The sequence below is a fragment of the Setaria italica genome, chromosome V (genome assembly GCF_000263155.2).
Source record: "Setaria italica strain Yugu1 chromosome V, Setaria_italica_v2.0, whole genome shotgun sequence".
NCBI classification, from domain to species: Eukaryota; Viridiplantae; Streptophyta; class Magnoliopsida; order Poales; family Poaceae; genus Setaria; species Setaria italica.
The window spans coordinates 14,402,823-14,428,155 of NC_028454.1; the positions used below are offsets into that span (position 1 = coordinate 14,402,823).

At 42.0% G+C, this 25,333-nt stretch overlaps 1 protein-coding gene across 1 annotated transcript; it reads left to right on the plus strand.

Annotated features, from left to right (window-relative positions):
* The first annotated feature begins 687 nt into the window (after positions 1-687).
* On the plus strand, positions 688-25,333 carry LOC101759365 (putative nuclease HARBI1). The gene is made up of 4 exons (XM_022826644.1): positions 688-905; positions 24,428-24,506; positions 24,588-24,813; positions 24,894-25,333. The coding sequence occupies exons 1-4, from the start codon at positions 688-690 to the stop codon at positions 25,331-25,333; spliced, it is 963 nt and encodes a 320-aa protein (XP_022682379.1).

Below are 25,333 nucleotides of genomic sequence, written 5' to 3' on the forward strand. Positions count from 1 at the left end.
GCCACAAAAAAGATGTTTCTCCAACCACATCATCAGGAAGGCCGCGTATTGTTTTTCTGAGACGGCCCTGGTCTTCATGTTGTTTTTGATGAACCCCTTCCACCCACTGATTGCTTTTGTCTCCAGCCGATGGGTCGGCTTGACCAGATAATAGAAAGGGGTATCGAGAGAAGAAATGTCAAGGCCGGTCAACATTACGATATCGGCCAAGGTGGGAATCATAGGCCCATGGCCGAAAAGGAAAGCATTGAGGGTGTCGGACCAGAAATAGGAGGCCGCCATCACCAAGGGTTCATTTCTCTCCATTTGAGACAGAGAGAGATTGATGCATTGGCCAATTTTTCATTCGTCCCATTGAACTCTCTTGGAGTTGGCTATCCGTTGGTACCATTCTTTCCAACCGGGGGTTTCATTCGGCCAAGATCTAAAGGTGCCTGACCACTGATCCAATTCCATTGGGGATTGTTTAAATGGGATTCTTTGAGTTTCTAAGTTTATTAGATCGGTTGGGTCTGGATTCCCCATAGTACCTAGACAGATGAGGCCGGGGGCTTCGAAAAGGCGAATGGTGATTTGGTGTCTAACCACCTAAAAAAAAGGGTAAAAAGGGAAGAACTAAGAATGGATCTAAAACAAATGCCTGGGCGGTAAAAGTGAAAAGAAAAGTTCCAGGTAAATACCTCTGGGATGAAAGTCATCGTCGCTGATGGGGCTGCTGGTGGAGCTACCGCCGCCGAGGCCGCCAGTGGAACTTCTGTCGCTGATGGAGCTGTTGCTGCCGCCGATGGAGCTGCTGCTGCCGCCATTGCAGCTGCCGCCGGGGTTTCTATTGCTAGAGGGGTTGCTGATGGTGCCGCCATTGGGAAGATGGAGCGGAATGCGGATGAAAAGGAGGTCGCCGGAAGGTGTGGTTGGAAACTAAAAGGGCGCCGGACGAAGATGGAAACTAGTGTGCCAAGAAAGGAAGTTACTGGCTTGTGAAGAAGAAGTGCGGGACGTGCCAGTATTTAAAGACAGTCCGAGAAGGGGTAAAGGTGGGATTTTTACCGCACCGTCTACACGTATTTTGGGGAATTGGTTGTCTCATGCGCCTGTTTCGAAAAGATTGCAATCATCAGGTAGGAGACTACGAAACGGAAGGATATTTTTAATGCGTCTGTTTAGGAGTAGAAGTTAAACAGGAATTTTGATGTAAAAGCTATGTTTTACTCCGAAACTGGGGAGCATGTGTTGACGCCAGATTTTGACACGTATGGGAAGGAAGAAGAAGACTGGCTGATGTAACAGATTAAAAAGGTCACGATTGGAAATCGGCCGATTGGTGCTACAGTTTGGGATCGGCCAATTGGTGCTACAGTATTTTGGTAGACGGAATTGGTGGAGATCGGCCGATTGGAAGACTGGAGCGATTGGGCCAATATGGGCTTAAAAGAGGGTCAGAGGAAGAAGATAGAGATTGGCCCGCAGGAATATAGTAACCAACTCTGATACGAGTTGTGTTTGTAAATATTCGTTTTCATTTAAAATTAGAGATAGATCCTACTAGTCGGTTAAGAAATTGGTTGTAACAGGCTATAAATAGCCATCTTTAGAGATTTGTAAAACAACACATCAATCAATACAACAATCTACTATTTCCTCGTACTTTACTTTCAAGTCGGCGACTTCGTCAATACTTTTCTTCTTTCACGAGTTTGTACGGGTTGGCAGGACTGCATCGACACGATCTCCGACCGATTTTGTAAGTTCCGTTTATCGAGTAATATCTAAGCTTTAACCTCGGGCGTATCACTGTTATTTCATTTGGATTTATTCACCAGTTATCGATATTTACTAGAATTATAGGTTTTATCTGTTATTCTAAGTTTTATCACCAGTTATCCAGCTTGAGATTTGAACTGTCGGCTTTATTATTGTTATTTTCATTCATTATTGTCATATAGCCAATTAGATCTGTTTCAAGTGTTGTTTTCATAGCTCTGTCTAGTTTACTCTAAGTAGTTTTCTTTACCATCGCTACGTGATTGTCGGTTGTGTTATAGCCGATTATCTTTTTATAGGAAATCGGCCAATTCGCTGATACGCTCCTAGAGATCGGAACTTTAGCCGATCGGAACCCCTGGAATTTGACACGTTTTCTTCCTTGCCAATCAACAGGTCAGATTGGCTGGCACACCGTGCGAACCGCACCAGGGCGATCACCCGAACAGGAGCTAAGCAGATTCTCCCGGGTCGTGTGTCCGACGCTAAGGGTCGATCGGCTAACTTTTAGCGCCAACAGGTACTTTGCTTTCCTGCCATTATTTGTTCAAAATTAATTTGCTCAAGGCTGATATCAGTAACCTGCTCTGGTCTGCAGCCATGCTATCTACCTATCTATGTCGAATATTGCCATCTATATCTGTATCCAGAAATATCAGTACTAGTCACTTATTGTCTGCGTCGCACTTTGCACCTTTAAAGTTTGCAACTCATGTGTGTAACTGGTCTATTCAGTAATCTACTATGTTTACCTGCATAATTATCAGTCATGTCTCATGTTTGTTGTTGGCTTTCATGGAATGTTTGGAAACCTTTAGAGTTGACTAGCCATCTCTTTGAGAATGAAGGTTATGTATGTTCTGAACTTCTGATGTCGATGTAGTCCCCTTCCTTTTGTAAAGGTGGGGAAATCCATAGAGTTGGCCTGTTTGAGAATGATGATTAGTTTGGTATTGTCACCATACAAGGTATTGTCACCATGCAAAGAGGACTGTCCGTCTTCTTGTGTTGGATTTTTGTTTAACACAACTTAGATCTTCCTGTTGGGATGTCTGGTCAAAGCTTATATGAAGTGTTTAAAATGTTTATGACACCTTCATTATCGCTGTGCTATTTTTTGAGTGTTTGTGGTGACACCTTCGACTGTTCCGCACGTAGCTGTTTGATCATTTTATTATCAGCATTCTTTCCAGTAGTTCTTTTCAGTTTCATTGCTAGTTCTTTTCTGCATTAAATTGGGAAGTTCATGTGGAATTCCAGAGCTGAATTCAAATGATTCATGTGGAATTCGTCAAATTGGGAAGCTCGTATCCCTGGTTTTTTGAAAGTTCATATCCCTGGCTATTTTGTTCAGTTAGACAGGCCTCCACTGCTTCACCAACTGTCAGGAAGATCCAATCTTCTCCTATTCTGTCCACGACCCGCGACACTTTCATCTTCTATACTGCATTCCATCCTGGAGTGGATATAGCCATCTGCAGATAGTTTGTTTCGGCAATATCATGAGAACATTTTTTTTGTTTCAGCAATTCAGTAACTATTTTGTTTCATCTTAACTTATTTTTGGTTTAGGTTACTTATTTGGTCTGTGAACTTTAAGAATGTACTACTTTTGGTAGGTGTTACTTGCAAATGCGGTTCTTGATCTGTGTAAGCAATGGCTAGTTCAGTACTTAAGTTCTAATTTGCATTTGCCATGCAGATTGCTAAGCCTGGTGTGAAAAAGAAGAACAAGTAACCAAAACATGGTTCAAGGCTCCTGTTGATGCTCATGGTTCAAGCTTTTTATTTATGTTGCCACAGTTTTGGGACTTGTAGTTGGATTTAAACTTGTTAGGCTTGTGTTTTGATTCCATCTATTAAACTTGTAATTCAGTTGCAAACTTATTTGCTATGGTAGTCATACACCTCTTACTGAACAAGTCTGTATTCTGTATGCAAAGTTGATTCTATATGTGTTGCCCAGTTTGAGGTGAATTCACTATTCAGAGCATATAAAGTTTAACTGATGGAAAATTTGCTCTGAATTACAAGTAAGAGGTGACGCATAGATGCTCAATCTGTTGCAAAGTCTGTATGCTTTGCCAACATATATGGGATTGACCTAGATTGATTCCATTTGTGCTAGATGTTCGGTTTGAGTGGATTGGCAGGATTTAATCTTCCCCAGATTGAGCGACACGGATGGAATCACTCAAACTGGGCCTGGAAGTAATCCTGGCCGGAATTCAATCCAGCACTGCCAAACGAGGCCTAAATCTTTATGCTGGTTTGAAGACGGCATGTGCGCAGCTACGGGTTATTGCAAAAATGAATAGGAAGTACTGTGTCTCATAATTATTGCATGGCTTCATTGCCTGTGGCCCGGTCTTTATATTGCAAACAATTCTATTGACACTTTACCTTTCTGTCCAGTCTCTCAGAGAATTTGTATGCATCAAAAAACTTGAATTTGTGGGAGTTATGTAGAAGGGTGCGTTTTCGAGAGACTTGTCTAAGAATCGGAGGCTCGGGAAATGTATGTGTGAGCTAGTTACATTGTAGTTTTAGCTATAAGCCCACAACGGAGGATCTTGTGGACTTGGATTCGGCAGGGGGAACATATGTAACAACAGCCTCGTTAGCTTGGCCGGTACGCTTAGGATGGCACAAAATATGTCAGCAGCTATGGCGTGCTCAAAACCAACACCACAAACGCCGTCATTACTGTCTTGTTCTACCAAGCTCCTACAGGCACTAGACACCTTCGCCTACTTCTAAGAGATTTGATCGGTTCGCACATGTCGTGTACTAAACCAGAATCAGTGCAAGCAAGTTGAAGTCTCATTGGAGTCCAGTCTCTTGTAACTAGTATACGTATCTTGAAAAATTTCTGATTAATGGGCAACATACTGGACACAATTGAGCTGAGCTTGGACTTGGGTTGGCAGGTGAGTGATCGATCTGGAAGGTTCAGCCTTCTGAGCTTAACGAGTTGAGACTGATGCCTATGACATCTTCGGCATTTAAAAGTAACTAGCGATGATCGAGCTGCCTAGAACGCTGCATATTAGGACCGGATTAATTTATTTACCCTATTCGCTGGAGCCAATTAGGATGCAGTATGGCCACAAAAGCAGCAAGCAATCGAGCCGTTGAGTTGTTGGCGATTTGTTTCTCGTGAAGAAATTTCAGAAATACTATATTTGCCAATAAATAATTTGGAAACTTTAGGACTAATCGTCATTAGACTAGATTCCTCACCGTTTGAAAGTTAAGAGAGGATGACACCCTAGAATTGTCTTTTGGTCATTAGAAATTACATTTCATAAGTAGTGTATCTTATAAGGAATAACTTAAGCGCTCTTAAGTATCGTGTAACACCCAAATTTTTAAAGAATTTAAATTCACTAAAATTTGCTCAAATTAGGATGTCATTTAAATTTCTAGGCATTTAATTTCACTTTCTCTAAATTAAATTAATTCATCATAGGAGTTATTTGTGCCTTGCATGTTGGTGCATTTATTTTGCTTGCTTGTGTTTGAATCAAATTTGAATCTCAAATTCAATTTCAAATTTTCAAAACCTTTCCTTTTCTTCTTTTCGTTTTCTTCCCTTGGGCTACATTTCTCCTCCTCCTTTCTTTCGGCCCAGCGCCTCCTTCTCTTACAGCAGCCCAGCGCCACCAGCCGCTCCGGCCCGCTCCGCTTTCCCCTCGCCGGCCCAGCTTCTCGCCGCTGCTCGCCCGCTCTCCCTTTATCCTCCGCGGCCCACGAAGCCGCGCTGGCCCAACAGCCGCGCTAGCCCGCCTACCGCCCGCGGCGCCAGCCCGCCTACCGCCCGCGGCCACCGACAGGTGGGTCCCGCCGTCATCTCCCACCTCCGGTCGGGACTCTGCTCCGCCCACAACAGCCGCGCGAGATCTCCGTGCGGGAGCTGCCTCCCCGGCCGATTTGAACGCGGCTGCCCCTTATCCCTTGACACGCAAGCCGCCGCCATCCGCCCTATTTAAGCCGCCGCCCCCTCCCGGCCTCGAGCACCCTGCGCCAGCACCCAAAACCCTAGCCGCCGCGAGCTCCAGCGCCGCCGCCACTTCTCCTCCGCCAAGCCCCGCCCTCCGGTGAGCCTCGGTCATCAAGAACCGCCAAAACAAGAGCGCCCTGCTTTCCTATTGCTTCTGGCGTTCTCCGCGCGCGAAACCGAGCCCCGAAGCGCCGTTTCTCCGCTTGTCGTCGTCCGCCGCTTTCTGTCGCCGCCGCTACGGTATCATCGACGACCGTGACCGTCGGATCCAAATCCGACGGCTGGCAACGAGTCAACCAGATCGCGTACCGGTCAACCGCGCCGCGCCGCGTCTCTTTTGCACTTAAGCCCTCGCCTTTTCCGCAAATCAACCCGCGGTCCAATCTAGTTCAAAAGTATTTGTGTTTTGGTCCTATTTTCTTTCAGTTTAAACCCTGAGTTTCTCTAAAATCAACCCGCCATCCGTTTTGGAGTTTTTGCGCGTTAAACCTTCGGTTTATACACGTAATTACGTATAAGCCCTCGGTTTTCGCAGTTTGACCCTAGAAGTTTTGTTTTCTCGCAGAAAAGCTCCTAGATCTTATTTTAATCATATCTTTTGCATCTTAACTCCGTTTTTCGCGTTCTTTATATCCACGTGTTCGTTCTAAAACGTAGATCAATTTTACAAGCTTGTTTTCTCTGTTTAATTGTGATTGGTGTACTGTTTCTTACTTTTTGCCCATGTTTGCTTGTATGTGCTCATGTGACACGTGTAGAAGTTCAGCAGTTCGAGGGATTTGAAGACCAAGCCTTCGAGGAGTACAAACAGAAGTAGCAAGGCCAAGAAGGCAAGTTGTGTCCTTGATCACTACTTTTCAGTCCTATACACCTTTACTTTCTTGTACGCAACAATTATGCCATGCACATGTTAAGATTAAATTGATGGGTCCCAATTAAGGTTCGCCTAGATTGAATTTACCTTTGCCTTGACCAACCGGGTTTACCTTTTATCTTGGGTAGCTCATGCTTAGTGCTTACTTGGTATATGATGGTTTAACTGAACTCAATGTTTAATCTTGCTTTACTTCTGTTATACCTTTCATTAATACAAGATCATGTATGTTTAATCGGAACATGGAGCGACCACCCAGGAAAACAGTGGTACCACAAGACTAAATGGCTCTGATCTTGGCTAAATAATTAGAAACTCTAGTCTGGGGTAATCTTACCGAAAGGGCAAGAGGGGAGGCGTTGATGGGATATAGCACTCGCTCTCGGGGGAAGTGGGCTTGGCTAAGTCACTATACCCACTAGGGGACTGCTATGTTCTGCTTCGACCTGAAACCTTAGCGGGTTACCACATTGCTAGTGAATCTTTGTAAAGGCCTCGTAGCGTCCCTATGCAATCACACCTCTGAAGTGTGGTATAGTACCTTGCAAACACCGCATGGTTGGGTCCAAAGTTCCTTTGAACTTTTACACAACTTGTGGGTAAAGATGTGCCACCTCTGCGGAGTGTAAAACTGATTGATCAGCCGTGCTCACGGTTAAGAGCGACCTGGACCCTCACATGATAATACTATCGGAAGATGGATTTAAATTGTTGTCATTTTATGCATATGTTGTTTACTTTATTTATGCTCATATTTAATTTCGGATGGTATAAACTTGTACTTAGTTAATTGCTAATAAAACTTGACCAACTTAATTAAAAGCTGATGCTAATTAAGCCTTAGCCATACCTTGATTGGCCTTACACTACACTATTCCCCACGACTTGTTGAGTACCAACCATAAGTGTACTCACCCTTGCAAAACCGCTGTTCAGACTAAGCTAATTTGGAGGAGTACCTGCACGACTTTGAGGAGTTCTAGGCGTACAGTTCTTCAGTCAGCTGCCTGTGGTGTCATCGTCGTCTTTGGAGTTCCGCTGCGTAATAATTTAGGCTTGTGTTTTATTGAGACTTTCGGTCATGTAATAATGTTTATACTTCCTCTTTTCGCTTTGTCACTGTCTATGTTATTCACTATTGTCATACATGTGTGTAACTTGATCCTAGCGCACATGTATTGAAAGCACTCGGTTTTGTCCTTAAAATCAGGTGTGACATATCGGCATGGAAATGACAAGATCATCGCATGCATGCATTGGGCATGATTTTGTTCTCCCTATTGTCGATTATGTGTCTGTATGTTGGATGAAAACTACAAACCTGTTGTTGTAAGGCTATTCCGAGTGCAACTTTAATCGCACGGTTTCCAAAAATGCCATGTCAAGTTTCACTTCATGGTTTCATAGATTAGCCATAGCATTTAATTGTAAGACACGGTATTGGACACAATCGGACGGAATGAAACTCTATAGCTCCCAATGCAAGTTTCAACGAATTTCATAGTCTGCATATACAGTTTCATCCTGATCAAACTCCTTCCATCTCTCTTCATAATTATCTTGTCATGTCACCACAAATGCTGATGTGTCATCGTATTTAATGTGCATGAAACCTCTAAGAAACTTGCACTGGGAATAGCCTAAGAATGCTTTTGCTGGTTTATTGCAATGCATGAATATGGAATAGGGTTTTATTGGTGAAACTCTAAAAAAAGAATAATTGATGTACCACTGGGAAGATTAGTCTGCTGAAATTATTTGCACTGTTTGCAAAAGCTTAAAACGCATATCCCATGAACGAGAGATCGGAACCATTGGAGCACGTCCTTGAATGTCATGCAAGTTTTTGCGATTAACTACAATGTGGCGTTTGTGCTATATGTAAATGAATACTAGTTTTATACTTTTTGGTCACTCGAAGTGTACACCGTTCAGTTTATTATGGAATGGTCGTTTGTCAGTTACATCATCCTTCTAAGCATTTGCAGTGTTTGGGCTGTGTGTATGGTTATGCTAATTTTACAGATTAGCTTGTATTTATTCTCCTTTGAAAGCTTTATGTTTGTTTTGGGACAGTACATGTGCAGTTAGCAGACGATTGCAAATTAAAGAATGAAAAGGCAAGTAGTGGGAGTCATAATTATTGCATAGATTCAATGCCTCTATACGTTGCCCAGTCTTTATATTCCAAACTGTTCTATTGACACTTTACCTTGCTGTCCAGGTTCTCAAGGAATCTCTAGGTATAAGGAAACCTGAATTCGTGGAAGTTATGTAGATGGGTGCTTTTTGAGAGACTTACCTAGGAATGGGAGGCATCGAGAATGGATGAGTGAGCTAGTCACGCTGTAGTTTCAGCAATCATGAACTATTTCGTGGACACGGATGCCACCATCATGGCTGAGTTCCTCGTTAACCTTTGCTGACTTTTGCGGGGCTGTTGATTTGTTCACAGCAGCTGCAGCGGTACGACACCATACCCATCACAATCACAGTAGCCAAAGATGTTCTAGCAGTTCAAGTGTCCACGGTAGCTTTAGACTCCACTTTTAGTGTTAGTGGTCGAGTGGTCTTTCCCTTTCGGAGCTCTTTGTCACCTAAAATGGTTGAGACACTGATGGGTGCACAAAGCTGGCTATATGTTCATGAATGCCTAGGAATGTGGATCTAGAAGAAATCATAAAAGATTTAAAAAATTGTGAAGCACTTTTAAGTTTCAATCATATTCATTTGTCAAGAGGTTTCTCGTTATAACTTGTTAGCTTACATTAATCATCTCTCCGTTAGCTTACTGTAGAGCTTGCAGAGTTGAATTGTGGAGATTAGAGTTCTTTTCTGTCACTTGAAGCAAGAGGTATGCTTATCTCCAATTTCATATAATTTGTAAATTTTCAGCATTCTTGTTTAATAATTGAGCTGTCACATGTATTTTGTTGCATCATGGAGGGTCCTGCAAGTCTGAAACCATGATGTTTGTGAATTTGTGATCCTAGATCCTGATTGAACACTTAGATTATTGAGTTTGACTTAAGTTGATGTGAATCGTAATCATCATGATTCTGGAAGTCTCCCATTGAGCTGACACATCTATTTTTTTCCCTACATGTGAAAACTTAGTGTCTAGAAAAAATAGCTCTTGAGATGTTTAGAAGAGAGGTTAATCTAGTTTGTTCAGAAGCCTTGCACATCTATTTTCCCCTATGCAACCAGATTAATTCTTTGCACTATTCTGATTTACTTATTTCTTCACACTTAGCAATCTAACATGCTTGTGCTGTCCCTCTTTTATTATCTTGTAGGCTTGCAGGTGTTGATGCTGACTTGAACTCACCGGTGGAAAACTCACCTTCAGTCCTAGTTGTTAGGGAGCAAATCTTCCAAAAATCCTTCCAAGATAAACCAATCAAGACAAAAGGAGGAGTCTTTTGTCCCGGGTCACTCAACCGGGACTAAAGATCCCCTTCTATCCCGATTGATAATACCAACCGGGATAAAAAGGGTCGCCACGCCAGGCACAGCCCTAAAAAAAAGAAATCCCGGGGGATCCCCGGAAGGCCCCCCACAAGTCATACGAAATATGCATGTGCGCGGTGCGTGGGATTCGAACCAACGACCTCAAGCCTCGCGCGTAGCTTCCTTGGCATTCCACCTACACAGCACATCTAACTATATAGAGGATGCAATCCTTTTGTATTAACTCATAGGGGACTCTTTTATCCCGGTTGGAAACACCAACCGGGACTAAAGATCCCCTTTTATTCCGGTTGGTATTACAAACTGGGATAAAAGGTCCGAGGGCTTTCGAGGGATTTGGTCTTTTTTAGCCATCCGTGGGGAACCCTTTTATCCCAGTTAGAGACACCAACCGGAATAAAAGACCCCCTTTTATCCCAATTGGCATTACAAACTGGGATAAAAGGCCCTTGACCCTTTTATCCCGGTTGGTGTTAACCGGGATAAAAATGGGGGGTCTTTTATCCTAGTTGGTGTCTCAAACTGGGATAAAAGGCCTCTCAGGGTTTTTTTTTTCCACTAGTCTTTGCAACCGGGATAAAGGTCCCGGTTGATGAGCCCTCCGCTAGTGACCGAGCTTTAGTCCCGGTTGGTGAACCTTTTGCCCAGACCAATTTTAAACTGGGATAAAAGGGGACGCATGGGTAAGCTTAGGCGGATCATTATGATTACTTGGTCAAAGCAAATGCTGAATTTTGCTATCGGTGTTTGCTGTGATTATTCGATTTTTAGAGGGCAAGAACGTGCTGTATCTGTGACAGCGAGAGAATTGTAATAGGGCCGAAATGCTGAATTAAACCTTTCAGTTATGAGATAGAGCTGCATCCCATAACTGATAGTTATTATTTATTTAAATTTATTGCTTCTGGTCCTCATGGTGCTTCTAGAATACGAGAAGCAAGTAAGGAACGTTGCGTGGAGCAGAAAACTGAAGAAGCTTGCCGTAGAACCGGCCCATCTAACCCACTCAGCCACTCCCTCCACAAACCACGAAAACCAGTTGGGCCCAGGCAAACCGTCCACCCATGGGCTGGTTAGAAAAACCAGACAAAACCGGTGTAGCCCGTGAATGAACAGGCCTAGCTGCAGGCCTGCAGCTGTGTGAGGACCCCCGCCACCTGCATGGATCCGGTCCTGGACCTCAGTGGCGGCCATCGGCGAGCCATGCGCAGAAGGAAATATTTTCAATATTTCAAAAAGTACAAAAGGCATATCACGAGAATAAAGGACTGGAAACGTTGGAGCACATCCTTGATTCTCATATACTACTAGATTTTTGTGCTCAACTATAGTTTCTTGCCCACTGGTCAGCCCTAGTATCTCCGGCATTTGCAGTGTTTGGATCTGTGTATGGGAATGCAAAGTTTACATATTGTAATTATTTTCCGTTAAACTCAGTTTTTCTGTTAGTTCTGGGGTGATGACATAAACAAATGAAAATTAAGCACCTGAATACCGAAAAGCTGATGTAGTAGTGAACGATACTGATAAGACGGACTGCTTCTCCCGTGTGGGACAACGACTCATGTTGAGCAGGAGATAAGTCCAAATTACTCCCCTCAAGTACAAAGTTTGGATAACCTTTAAAGGATTTCTTTGAGTATACCCCTAAACTATGCTATTTGGTTCAATTTACCCCTTAACATAATTTATCTTTTTTTTTCTCCATGTACTAGTGGAGTCTTAAGTTAAAATTTTGCAAGATAATATAGATATCATGAGATATGTTAAAAAAATGTATTAAATTTTTATCATTATTTAGATATGGTAGGATATTTAATAATAAAATTTATCATTGAGATACAAAATTATATTAAAAAAATAATGATGAAAATTCATAAAAAAATTTAATATAGATTATGGTGTCCACTGCTACCCTGCAAAGTCTTAAAATTCAATTTGTGTATGGAGAAACAAAAATGACAAATTGTATTATGAGGTAAGTTGAACCAAATAATATAGTTTAGAGGGTAAATTGAACCAAAACATAGTTTAGGGGGTTATCTAGACTTTTGCTATTTGGATTTTTTTCTATTGAGTATATGATGTACGTGGGAGTTATAATTATTGCATGGATTCATTACCTATATCCCAGTCTTTATATTGCTAACAGTTCTATTGACAAATTATCTTGCTTCCCAGACTCTCGACGAATTTCTAGGCATCAAGAAACATGAATTTGAGGGAAGAAACGTAGGTGGGTGCCTTTTCATCATACTTGCCTAGGAATGGGAGGCACTAAGGATGCTTGTGTTAGCAACTGAGCAAAAGATTGGCCCAATGTTCTGAAAATGGGGTAGGTTGCGAGCTTGTTCATCTGGTGGTGAACTAGACACACAACTATGTGGCGTTTAAAAGCAAATTATTGCTCATTAGTGTAACTTTGTTTCCGAGATGTAATAAAAGGTCCTCTTTTTTTGCCAAAAAAATATGGATGATGAATTTTAGTGAATTTCGTGTTCATGGAGGTTTGACGGTTAAGCCCTGAACTAGCCAAATGGCGGTTCCATGGTTAACACAAAATGCAAAATGTAGTCTTTGCAGTGCATCTAGTAGTGTGCACTCTGCAATGCACCCGGTTGATGAAAGCAGAGGACCATAGACTAGGGTAACTGGAAAACACACTGTTCCATTTGATATAGAATAATTGTTGTCAGTTACATCTGTTAGATCTAATGTGCATAGCTAAACACGAATTCAGTAGATCAACTTAGCTCTAGCCCCTAATCTTGATCAGTACTGATAATTAATGTGAGAGTTAAGTTATTAATTGATCTGACCAGAACTTCAGCTCACCATAGATGCCCTGAGATGCCTCTGTTTGTTGATGTAGCAGTAGCAGTGAAGATCTTAATCCCAAATCAGGAGTAGAGGCTCTCAACTTGATAATTTGTCACCTGGACGTAGATACAGGCTTCTACCCTACCCTTTCAAGTGCCCTTAGCAGTCGGAATTAGATGTGTTTACACATTGATTTGGGTGCTAGTCACGTAGGCTAGGCTTAACGTGCGATTAGTCCCTCTACTAACTTAATTATTTTAGGAGGTAATTATCTCGTGAGTTATATCTACTTAATCATGGACTTAAACTTAATTAAACACGTCATTAATCGAGATCACAATTCCAACGACATCAACATTCGCATTTCCAATCCAGTGTTGATGTCCCTTCCAAGAAAAAGAAATGAAGAAACGAACACATTAATTAATTTACATTCAAGCTGTAATTTTTTGTGGTGTTTTGGAAAAATGCCCTTGGAAATTAAAAGTCGATACATTACGACGAGGGACTGCATTTCTAGACACAGACTGAAAACAAAGTAGGAAGTAATAGAGTTTCATGAGCATTAAATTTCATACCATATAAGCAATTTTGCTGACTTGTCAAGGTCTTTAGGCCATTCTCAATGCAAAGTTTCATATTTATGTTTCCAAGAGTGCTACATAAGGAGAGAGAAGGGGAGTTTCATCATAAGTGAGAGAAGTTTCATCCCCGTGACACTCAACAGGCACAATTACCTAGTTTCCAATCTTGATAATAGTATAGTGAAACTATGCACTGAGACTAGCCTAATGGCTGCACCATCTGTGGCCCAACTATTTATATTCTAACAATTCAATTGCCAGCTTTCCTTGCTATGCGATTCCTCATGACACTTCTCGAGGCATCAATGAACTTGAACCTAAAGAACTATATATGTAGATCAGTGTTCTATTGAGCGATTTATCCACGAATCGGAGGCACAAATTAAATAATGCATGTTTGAGATTGCTACGTTCTAGTTTGAGACACAATTGAGCTGAGCGTGGACTTGGATTGGCAGGGGACCGTTTCTGAAGATTCAGGTTTCTGGGGTTAACGAGTTGGGACTGATGCTTATGACATCTTCGGCATTTAGAATTAGCTAGCGATCATCGAGCTGCCTCAAACACTGCGTACTAGGACATATTCAAGTTCTTTACTCCCATTCGGTTACTAATTTGAGCCAATTAAGATGCATTGTGGTCACAAAAGTAGCAAGCAAATCCAACCATTGAGTTGATGACAATTTGTTTCTCATGATCATGAGTACCTCATCACTTTTAAGGGCAACCATGAAGAAATTTCTGAAATAGTACATTTGCCAAGAAATAATTTGGAAAATTTAGGAGTTCCTCATCACTCATGAAAGTTGAGAGACGATGATATCCTAGAACTGTAGTCTTTTGGTAATTAGAAATTATATTTGAGAAGTAGTGTATTTTCCTAGAAATAGTTGAAGCGCTCTGATAAGTATCGGTATGGAAATAAGAAAAGGATCCTTTATGTTGGATAAATGTACAAACCTGCGTAAGAATGCACTCGTAGGTATATTTCAATGCACATGGACTAGTGCTTTGTTGGTGAAATTCTAGAAAAGCATAATTGAAACTGGAGTATCATTGAGCATGAGATTAGTCTGTTGACAATATCTACGATGTTACCGAAAGCTTAAAGTCATATATATCCCGAGAATGAGAGATATGAATTAGGTTTAAAAATGATCGGATATTCATCCGACCTTCCGAAGGGGTTAGATATTTTTTGGATAGTCCGTATCGGAATTCGTATATTCTTTGTATGAACTGGATCTAAATCCGTATACTCAAGGTTGAATATCCGACAAAAACTACCTACTCGAATATTTATCCGACACATCATCCACTATCCGTGTCCGAATCTGCATCTGAAAAAATGTAAATATTTGTATTTGTATCCGTGTATATCTGTCCATATCTAATTCATTTTCATCCCTAATCGGAACTATTGGAGCACATCCTACCGTCATGCAGAATTTGTAAATCAACTGCTATGTGGTGTTTAAGCTGTATGCATATAAATGAACAATAATTAAACTTTTGGCACTGGAAGTCTACACCGTTCGATTAATTTAGAAAGGCCATTTGTCAACATCAGAAGCATTTGCAGTGCGTATGGGCATTTTAATTTTACATATTAATTAACTTGTAATTGTTTTCCCTTAAAAGCTTTATGCTGCTTTTGGGACGGCATGTGTAGTTACGGGCGATCGCAAAAGTGAATAGGAAGTACTGGGAGGCATAGTTATTGCACGGCTTCAGTTCCTGTTGGTCATTCTTTATGTTGCAAACAGTTGTATTGAAACTTTACCTTGCTGTCTGCCTCTGAATTTCTAGGAATCAAGAAACTTGAATTAATATGTGTAGAGATGGGCGCTTTTTTGAGAGATTTACCTAAGAATGGGAGGAACCGGAATTGCATGTGTGAGATAGTCAAGTTGTAGTTTTTGCCATAACCTAGAACCTTGTGGGCTTGGACTGCAGGGAAGCACATCTATTGTGAGCTTGACGCATATGCAAGGACGCCAAAGAATTCTTAGCGGGGACAGCGTGCACTGCAGTGACGAGTTCCTGTAGGCTCTAGTTGCCCGTCGCCAACTTGTGCAAGACCTTGCTCAGTTCGCACAAGCTGGAGCGAAGCCGAGGAGCTCTGCATAGATCCGGGCCTGGCAGTTGGAGGTGTGGTGGAGCTCGATGAGGTGTTGTGGATTTGGTATTCATCTACCTTTGTTTCAAAAAAAAAATGCGCAGTATGCAAGTGTAGAATTCAGAATTCGCTTTCTGTATCAATCAGTGACTAGTTTTTCACTGGTACTAACAAGTATGTTTTTGTACATTTTGCTAATGCTTGGTTCAATTGAGATGGGTTTCCAGCATTTAATTTGGATTTGGCTCTGGCAACTGATTTACTTGCAGAATGATCAGAGAGATTACTTGATCTGTACTTTAATAGATAGACAATAAAAAATGACCCAAGCTATTTTGTAGACAAATTGCTAGAAATCCACAACACAAATATCATTTTAAGGTACAGGATGTAGTAAGTAACACCATGGTGCTTCTAACCGATGTTATGTTGCCAGCTATGATCCCGTGGCAAAGTTCAGTGCCGCCCACAAGAAAATATGCAACAAAATTGTATCTCAGTTTGCTAAAATGCTTGAGCTGCAGCGCACGAAAGCAGAGTTGGGTTCATGAAAGCATATCGTGACCTTGCAAGAACGACTTGTGATAGATGTTTGGGTTTTGTATATGCATAGTAATTTTAAACTTTAGGTTCTATCTGGGCACGGAGAATTTGTAGCGAAATCCATGAGTTAGTTGCTGTCGGTCATGGACAAGTGCAAACCAAAAGAAAAAAAAGGAGAATCAACAAATCAAATGGCACATGCACTACATCATGGGTCTGAGGAAAAAATTTGTGTTGCGTTCATGGGTAAAACTAACAAAATTTTACTTCCAGTATTTGCAGTGTGTCCAAGAGTTGACAATGCACGTGGTGAAAGTATAACCTGCTGTATTGCGTGGGGGGGGGGGGGGGGGGGGGGGGGGGGGAATATGCACATGGAAGTACCTAGATGGTGATACATCAACGGATACAAATACAATGGTTGTTGAGGTGTCAGTGAATTTTCCAACTTTTTCCTTTAGTTTAAGATTTCGGTTTAATATGATGTCAGAGTGAGTATTTGAATTCTAAAAAGTTCGATTAAATAACAATGATTTCAGCCAACTTTTCCACACTGAGACTTGAGTGACATATCACAAGACTGTTGTCAATCAGTAATGGCGGATTGCTTTTCCAATAGAGGATGATTGCTAACTAACAAGAAAGAAGAGCCCGCGAGTTATATACAAGGAATGGCTATATGATGCACCGCCTATTGCCCAAATATTTGTTATTTCTAACGATTCAATTGCCAATTGTCATTACTATCAAACACATCATCTGTAGACTTCCCGATGCATCAAGGAAACTTAAAAAAAATGTAGACAGGTGTTTTTTCCCTGATAGACTTGCGTATAAATTGAAGGTACCAGTAATGCATGTATAGGCTAGCCATATTATAGTTTGAGACACAATTGAGCTGAGAGTGGACTTGGGTTGGTAGGGGTGCTGTGTCCTTAAGTTGTGAGCATAACGATGAGACTTGATGCCTATGACATTTGTTTAGCTAGCGATCATGAGCTGCCTCAAACAAACTAAATTCATCATCATTTGATAGTTGAGAGGATGATATCCTAGAACAGTAATCTTTTTGTCATCGGAAGTTATATTTCAGAAATACTCTACCAAATTTCCAAGTAATAATTGAATAGATCATCAGTACTGCGGGCATGGAAATCAGAAGAGTATCATGTGTTGCATTGCGCGTGTTTTTGGTTCTCTTTCTGTTGCTTATGTGCCTGTCTGTTGGATCAAAACTAAAAAGTGGGCAACATATACTGCAACCCTGACTAGTTATCTGTACTTAGAACTAACATTACTCATCACAATTCACAACGACCCCATGGAAACATTCTTCAGTGACATCCATAATAAAATCTGTGAAAAGAGTAGTATTCTCAGGGTGCCAAAATGCTCGAGACGCAGTTCAAAGCAGAGTAGGGTTCATGAAAGCATAGCGTGACCTTGCATTCAGATTGTTTATGCTCAATTATACAATTATCCGGAACACTTGTGATGTTTGGGCTTTTGTATATGCACAGTAGTTTTGAATTTAGGTTCTTTTTGGATATCAGGATTTGTATCCAAATTCGTTGAGTTGATTCCTGCAGGTCTTACATATACGCTTAGCAGATCCTTAAGGGCAAGCCATAAAAAGAATTATACAGTACGTAGCCAACCGGAGAACCAAGAAACCAAATGATCCATGTACAATATCATGGACTGCAATTAATATACTTGCTTTTATGAGAAAATCAAACTGATCTGGTAGTACTTGCGAGTTATTCAACCTTGAATTATTTCCCAATCTTTGGCAGAGCCTTTATATTGTAACTGCCAGTTTTCTGGCCTTGCAGTTCAACTCCTCCTACGACTTCAGACATGAAGCAACATGAGTAATAAAACTAAACCAGCAGAACGCTATAACTCTCAGTCTATGGAATGGCTAGCAACTGAAGCACCTGTGGGCTGTGGCCCAACTGCCCAAGTCATTATATTTCTAGCTAACAATTCAAGCCAATACAATGACCGACACAAATATGATAGCTCATTGCATTTCCAGTAGCGGACCGTTCTAAACTGATTAGTAGGAAGTACCTGGGAGTTATATAACGATGGAATGGTCCAAGTCTTATATTTAGGAAACATCTCGATTCTCGAGGCATCAAGAAGCATGAAGAAATATGTATATGGATGTTCTTCCGAAAGACAACCTTTGAATGGAAGGCACCAGTAATGCATGTGAGTCTCCTTGCTGCACATGACGTTGCAAATCTCTTTGCGACCGGTACAGCGTGCACTGCACCGGCGCCATACATGCCACCATCACCACCAAGTTCCTCCAGGCTCTTGTTTCTCTTTGACAAGTTCTGCTAAATTTGTTCAGCTTGCAGTTTCGCACTAGCGTCGTGTACTAAACCAGGAACAGAGCAAGCATGTGCATGTTGAAAGGTCAGATGAGATTGAGAGGAGTACAGTCTCTTACGGTTACAACTACACCAATCTGCCTGTGGCCATGAAAAAAATTAAAGAAATAATTTGGTTAGCAACGTATTATTCACTTCAGGAATTTGGTGGGCAACATAGTGGATTGCTGACGATTTTTCCTTATAATTCCGCCTGCTGATTATTTATCTGTGCTTATAACCCATTAATTGATATTACATTATCAGAAATGATTGGCAAAGTTCAGCGTCGCCTATAAGAAAATCTGAAATAAAAACAGTATTCTATCCCTCCGTGGGCAAAAAAGCTGGACATGCTCCACACACGAAAGCAGAGTATGGTGCCTTCATAAAAACCTTGCATACACACGAGCATTTTCTGATAAATGTTGAGCTCTTTCACGGTGAACAGCATAATACTAGGCTATACGAGTGTTCGAAAAAGATGCACAGCACAATACTAGACTATACGAGTGTTTGAAAAAGACTAGTATAAAAACATCTGACGATCAAGATTAATTATGGTATGGGTAGTATACATGAGTGATATAGATAATATAAGGGTATCATGGTAAAAGAATATAAATAACATCACTATAATTTTATAACACTAGCATAATGGGCTTTGTAACCAAATCCATTCGAGTTAGTTGCCGCTGGTCTTATACTAGGGCAAACTGGCAGAACAAACAAGAGAATCGATAAACCAAATGACACAGGCACAACATTATGGGCTGCATTTAGTGTACCTGCTTTTATGGGCAGTAGAAAACTGAGCAGGCGGTTCGTTGGAGTTATCCAACCGTGGAATAATTTATTTCCCTATATATCCTTGGCTGAACCTTTATATTTGAACTACCCGTTTATATTTGATATTATCATCGGACATGACATTAATCTCCTGACTTCTGATTAGTATTTGTAGCCACAAAATCTTCTCTGTCAAAAGTAATCCTCCTGTGCACAACAAGACCTGAATGAGACAATATTTGCACTGTTTCCAAAAGCTTAAGATGTATATCCCGAGAGCGAGAGATCGGAAGCATTGCTGCACATCCTTTACTGTCATACAGATTTTTGATGTCAACTGCAGTGTGCATGGTGTTTGAGCTGTATGTAAATGAGCACTGGTTTTGTACTTTTGGGTCACTCTAGTAGAGTGGAAATCTACACTGTTTTATTTAATATGAAATTGTTGATGTCCGTTAGTACATCATTGTTCTAAGCATTTGCGGTGTCTTGGGCTGCGTGTACGGGCATGCTAACTATACAGATTAACTTGTAATTATTCTCCTTGAAAGCTTTATGCTGGTTTTGTGGAAGGACATGGAGAAAGAAAATGTACGCACCTGTATACTGAAAAGTTAATACTCTGAACGACACAAATAAAGGCAAATAAGAGGGGACAGCTTTTCCAGTTAAGGACGATTGCAAAAATGAATGTGATGTACTGGGAGTCATAATTCTTACATGGCTTTACTAGTGGCCTGGTCTTTATCTATCAGCCTGATGGGAAAAAGGTTGCTCAGCAGCAGCTGCAAGCCAGCAACAGCTACAGTAGCTAGAATGGCTGGTGCTGCGCAGCCGATTATATTGCGAGCAGTACAATTGGATCCTTACCTTGCCGCCCAGGTTACTTCTGGAGACTTATCCAACAATGAGAGGAAAAATGCATGTGCGAGCTACTCTCGTTCAAGTTTCAGCTAGTCACTTATCTTGCGAACTTGGGATTTGCCAGGAAACATCCGTAGCATCAACCTTGTGAGCTCGATGGGTCTGGATCGGTGCATAACGAAACGACGTAACAAAACCCCATCATGAGCATGCACACCCAGAGTTCAACCTGCCTTTAGCCGTCCTTGACCTGCTTCTGCAAACTTGAATGATTTGCACATGTCCTGCATGAACTCGAGCACAAATGAAGCAAGCAATTTGATAGATGAGGTGGGAGGACTAGTCTCTTGAAACTGGGAATCTATCTACCATCATGAAACTTTAAGAAATTAAATATTTGCTGAGAAATGATTTGAAAATTCTGCGAGTAATGGGCAACATATTATAGTGGAACCCTGAATAGCTATATGTGCTTTGAACTAGCGTTACTCATCACAAAAGAAACCACGGCAAAGTTCTGCTGTTGTGCGCATAATAAAATCTGCGCACAAAATGCTCTAGAAGCATATAACACTAAAGTAGAGTGGGTTCACGAAAGCAAAGGATGACCTTGCATACAGTGTGTTCATGCTAAATTAGGCCAATCCCAGCGGAGGATTTTCATTTATTATGTTTTCAAAATAGACACATCACCAAGAAGAATGAAATGGTGTTTGAAACTACCCCTCCAATTGCCAACTTCATGTTGTTATTTCATAGGCATCACATAATATTTAATTTCATGACACATTCGTAGTTGTTTTTCGTGCCAAGAGAGTTTCATCTTTCACTCACTTAAATTTCCTACCACGTCACCAGATTAGTTGATGTGCCAATACATTTAATGTGCATGGAACTCCTATGAAATTGATCTCCGGTGATACGTGCGACTGTGCGAGTTACTCAATCTTGTATTATTTCACAATACTTGGCAGATTTATATTGTAATTGCTACGTTTATGGCATTGATGTTCGCTCCCGCTACGACTTCAGACATGAAGCAACATGACTGATTGAACTAAACCAGAGGCACCCTATAAAACCATTGAATGGCTAATTACTGAACTACCTGTGGGCTGAGGCCGAAGTTTTTATATTTCTATTAACAATTCAAGTCGATACATTGACTAACACAAAAATAACAGTTGATTGCTTTCCCACTAGAGGATGATTGTGAACTGATACAGTGAGTATGAAGTACCTGGGAGTTATAACCCCGTCGAATGGCTAATTGGGGCACCACATATGGCCCCCCAAGTCTTTGTATTTAGGAAACTTCTCAAGGCATCAAGAAGCATGCGTGAAGAAACAAGGATATGGATGTTGTTCCTAAAGACATACCCTTGAATGGGAGGCACCAGTAATGCATACGCAAGTTTTCCAACTCATCATGGCAATTCTTAAAGCATAAGTTACATTTGATCTAGCTAGGTAGCCACGTTCAAGTCTAAATGCAACAGAAGCTTCAGTCTTGTGCAGTTGACGACTTGTCTCAGGACGATGACAACTTTAATTGGCAAGGGAGCATCTGTTGCATTAGCCTGCCTTGTAAGGTTAACGCATATGCGAGGACGATGCAAAATTCCTTGTCACTGCCGTGCTACTCTGGGCTCTAGTTGCCCTTTGCCGACTTTTATGGGCAATAGCAAACTGAGCAGACGGTTCGTGGCAATATATTTAACTATGGAATGAGTATTTCCTCTCCTTGGCTGATTTACTTTGCAGCTCAGCTGCTCATATATAGAACGTATCTTCAGACGTCAAGTAACATGAGTCATGGAACTAAGTCAGAAATGTGCCTTTTTGAGAGACAAATAGCGTAAGAGTGGCAGGCATCAGGAATACAGATTTGAGGCACTGATGCGAGAGCTGCACTAAAACTGTATGACACGGCTGCGCAAAAGAAGTGGAAAGCGGCGCCGACTGAGCTCTCGGATCAGCCGACTGAATTGGGCGCCCTATGGATTCAGGCGCTGCCGCCCCTCTCGAATCCAGAACCTGCCGCTTCCACGCTTATCGTCAAGTGCCTGGTGTAGACTAAGCGTCGGGGACGATTGAACTTGAGGGCAGCTTGATTCACACTGTAGCTCTTCTCGCCGATGCCCCACGTCAATTCGTCGTCACGGCGTGGCTCGTCGTCCTCGTCCCGCTGGTTCGATCCCTTGATCCGCCCCGTGGCTCCCCGTCGATCCGCTGCCACCTACCCATCAATCTGCTGGTTCCATTCTGAGAGTTGCAGACTTGCAGGCTGAATCGTCCGTGTAGAGTTTGTAAGATTGATTGAACATGTGATTCAATTCATGGAACTGTCTCTCTAAGGGTGTGATTGGTTCCTCGCATTTACCCGGAACCGGGCTCCCCGCGTGCGAGACATGGCTGATTGGTTAGCTGGGCCGTCCGCTGGGCCTGGTTCGGCGGATGCAAAAAGACCCTGGGAGCCTGGCTCCCGTGGTGCGGCCGATTCGAGCTTCTCCCCAGAGCCAGGCTCCGCGGGTGCGGCGGCGTGTGCAAGGCGAGCGCGCGGCGGGCGAAAAAGCTTTGGGCGCGTGCACGCGGGAAGCTTTCGCGCCTTGGCTAGGGTTACCGGGCGATTTCGCGCCATCCCGCGGGCATAAAGGTCGACCCCGACCCTTCCCCTTCCCCTTCCCTCTCGCGCAGATTTGTTCCTCCACCGGCGGCTCGCAGGTTAGGGTTCCAGCCTTGTCCACTGTCGTTGTTCTTTCGGATCTGCGGAGGCCTGATCTACCACCCCCATGTGTTTGTTTTGGTTCTTAGGTTGGAGTTGTTGACGGATCTGTTGGCCCAGGCAAGTTTTTTTGCATCCTTTGTTCGGATTTCGTCAAAACCGTAACCCTAGGGTACGATGATCCCACTGACCGGTCCTTTTCTTATGTGACACACGCAGTCCCCCACTGGATCTGAGTTCTTCGGTTGTTCCTAGGTACGATTCTTGAGTTCAAGGACCCGATCTGATTTCTTTATGGTTCGTTTCTTATTTTTTGAAGTTTCGGCACCCGATCTATAATAAGAAGTTGTGTTCTGAGTGGATCTTTAATTTGTTTGGTTGCTAGGTTTCCCGATCTCACCCCTCCTCCTCCGGAAGCCGCTGATCTGTTCGTGGTTCGGTTGCGGAGCTGAGTTCCCCGTCCTCTGACACGCTAATCTCCCTGTTGCTGTTGTTGCGGTAAAATATCTTAGCCCTTGCCCCTCTGTGCATGCGCATGGTACCCTAAAACCATGCTGTCGATGGTTAGTAGGTGGTTCAAATCATTGGTACCAGTGTTGTTTGATATGTGAGCATACTCTGAGCACACTTGTTCTTGAGGTTGATGCGTTTATATGGATAGGAGCATGTTTTCCATGTCAATGATATGTTTTTAGATTGGTCTGAGCATTGTTGTTCATATCAATGATGACTTCTATGTTGATCTTATTATTGTTGTCCATGTCCCTGATGTTTTACAATAGTCATTTGAGGCATCACTGTGCTGTCAGTGATGTTTTCATATAATGACCTGAGCCTTGTTGTCCTTGTCAATGATGTCTTTACATACTGATCTGAGCCTTGTTGTCCATGATTGTGATGTTTATACATTTTCATCTGAGCTTCTGTTGTCCATGCCAATGATGTTTATACTTTTATGTGAGCTTCTGTTGCCCATGCCAGTGATGTGTTTATATGTACTTCTGAGGATCTGTTGCCCAAGTCAGTGACCCTTATTTTTGCATGTTATTCATATAGATGGGTCTTGAAGACAAGAGACGCATGCTTATTATTCATGCAGCTGCTCTAGTGGCTGGCATGTATGCATTCTTCCTGAATAGGCTTAGGCTGGCTAAACCCTCACGTCCGCAGATTAGTTATGCCCCCATGAGTGCTATGGATGAGGAAAGGCAAAAAAATTTGGACAGAATATATAACTGTAATGATGTAGAGTGTGTAAACATGCTTCGCATGAGAAGAGCCCCTTTCTTTAGGCTATGTAATTTGCTTAGGGGCAGGGAGTTGCTTAGAGATACCATACATAGCAGTGTAGAAGAGCAAGTTGCTATGTTTCTCCATGTTGTTGGGCATAACCAAAGGTTTAGAGTTATCCATCAAAGTTGGAGGAGATCTGTAGAGACAGTAAGTAGACATTTCAAAGAGGTGTTGTATGCAATTGGTGAACTTAGGCATGAGATCATTAAGGCTCCATCAACTGAGACACCTCTTAAGATTAGAAACAGCTCAAGATGGTACCCATATTTCAAGGTAACTTAGTATCCTTATGACACACATAATGCATAATTCACTAAAATTTTTGTAGATGATTGTGTTGTTGGGTTTATGTAGGATTGTGTTGGGGCTATAGATGGCACTCACATCTATGCTAGAGTCCCAGCTAAGATGCAATCAGCATTTAGGGGGAGGAAACACTATACAACTCAAAATGTCCTAGCTGCAGTGGACTTTGATTTGAAGTTCACTTATGTGTTGGCTGGCTGGGAGGGTTCTGCACATGATGCCACCATTCTAGCAGATGCACTAGAGAGAGAGGATGGTTTAAGTGTTCCAGAAGGTAATTAACTAAATTAGTTCCTTAAATCTAGTTACAAACTAGTTGACTGTAGGACTAATACCTGTTTATAATCTTTCTAGGGAAGTTCTATCTGGTAGATGCTGGATATGCATGCCGTCCTGGATTCCTACCTCCTTACAGGGGTACTAGATATCATCTTAATGAGTTCGGTGGTAGAAATTACCCAACCAATCCAAGGGAGCTGTTCAATTTGAGGCATTCTAGTCTACGTGTTACGGTTGAAAGGGCTTTTGGGGCTTTAAAAAATAGATTTCGCATTATTGACAACAAACCTTTTCATCCATTCAAGACACAAGTGAAGTTGGTCCTTGCTTGTTGCATCTTACATAATTGGATTATGGGGCATGGACCTGATGAGGTTATTCCTCTTGAGTCCACATGGGAGCCTAATTCTGTTAATGGACATGGGGTCCCTGTTGATGACAATGCAACTTGGGCTTCTGTTAGAGATGAATGGGCTAATGAAATATGGGCTAGTAGGGGTAATGCACATTTGTAG

Coding starts and splice junctions, on each gene's coding strand:
- LOC101759365 (XM_022826644.1), top strand. CDS start 688: ATGAAAGTCATCGTCGCTGATGGGGCTGCTGGTGGAGCTACCGCCGCC. Junction 906..24,427: donor GAAAAGGAGGTCGCCGGAAG/GTGTGGTTGGAA, acceptor TGGTGAACTTAG/GCATGAGATCATTAAGGCTC. Junction 24,507..24,587: donor GATGGTACCCATATTTCAAG/GTAACTTAGTAT, acceptor GGGTTTATGTAG/GATTGTGTTGGGGCTATAGA.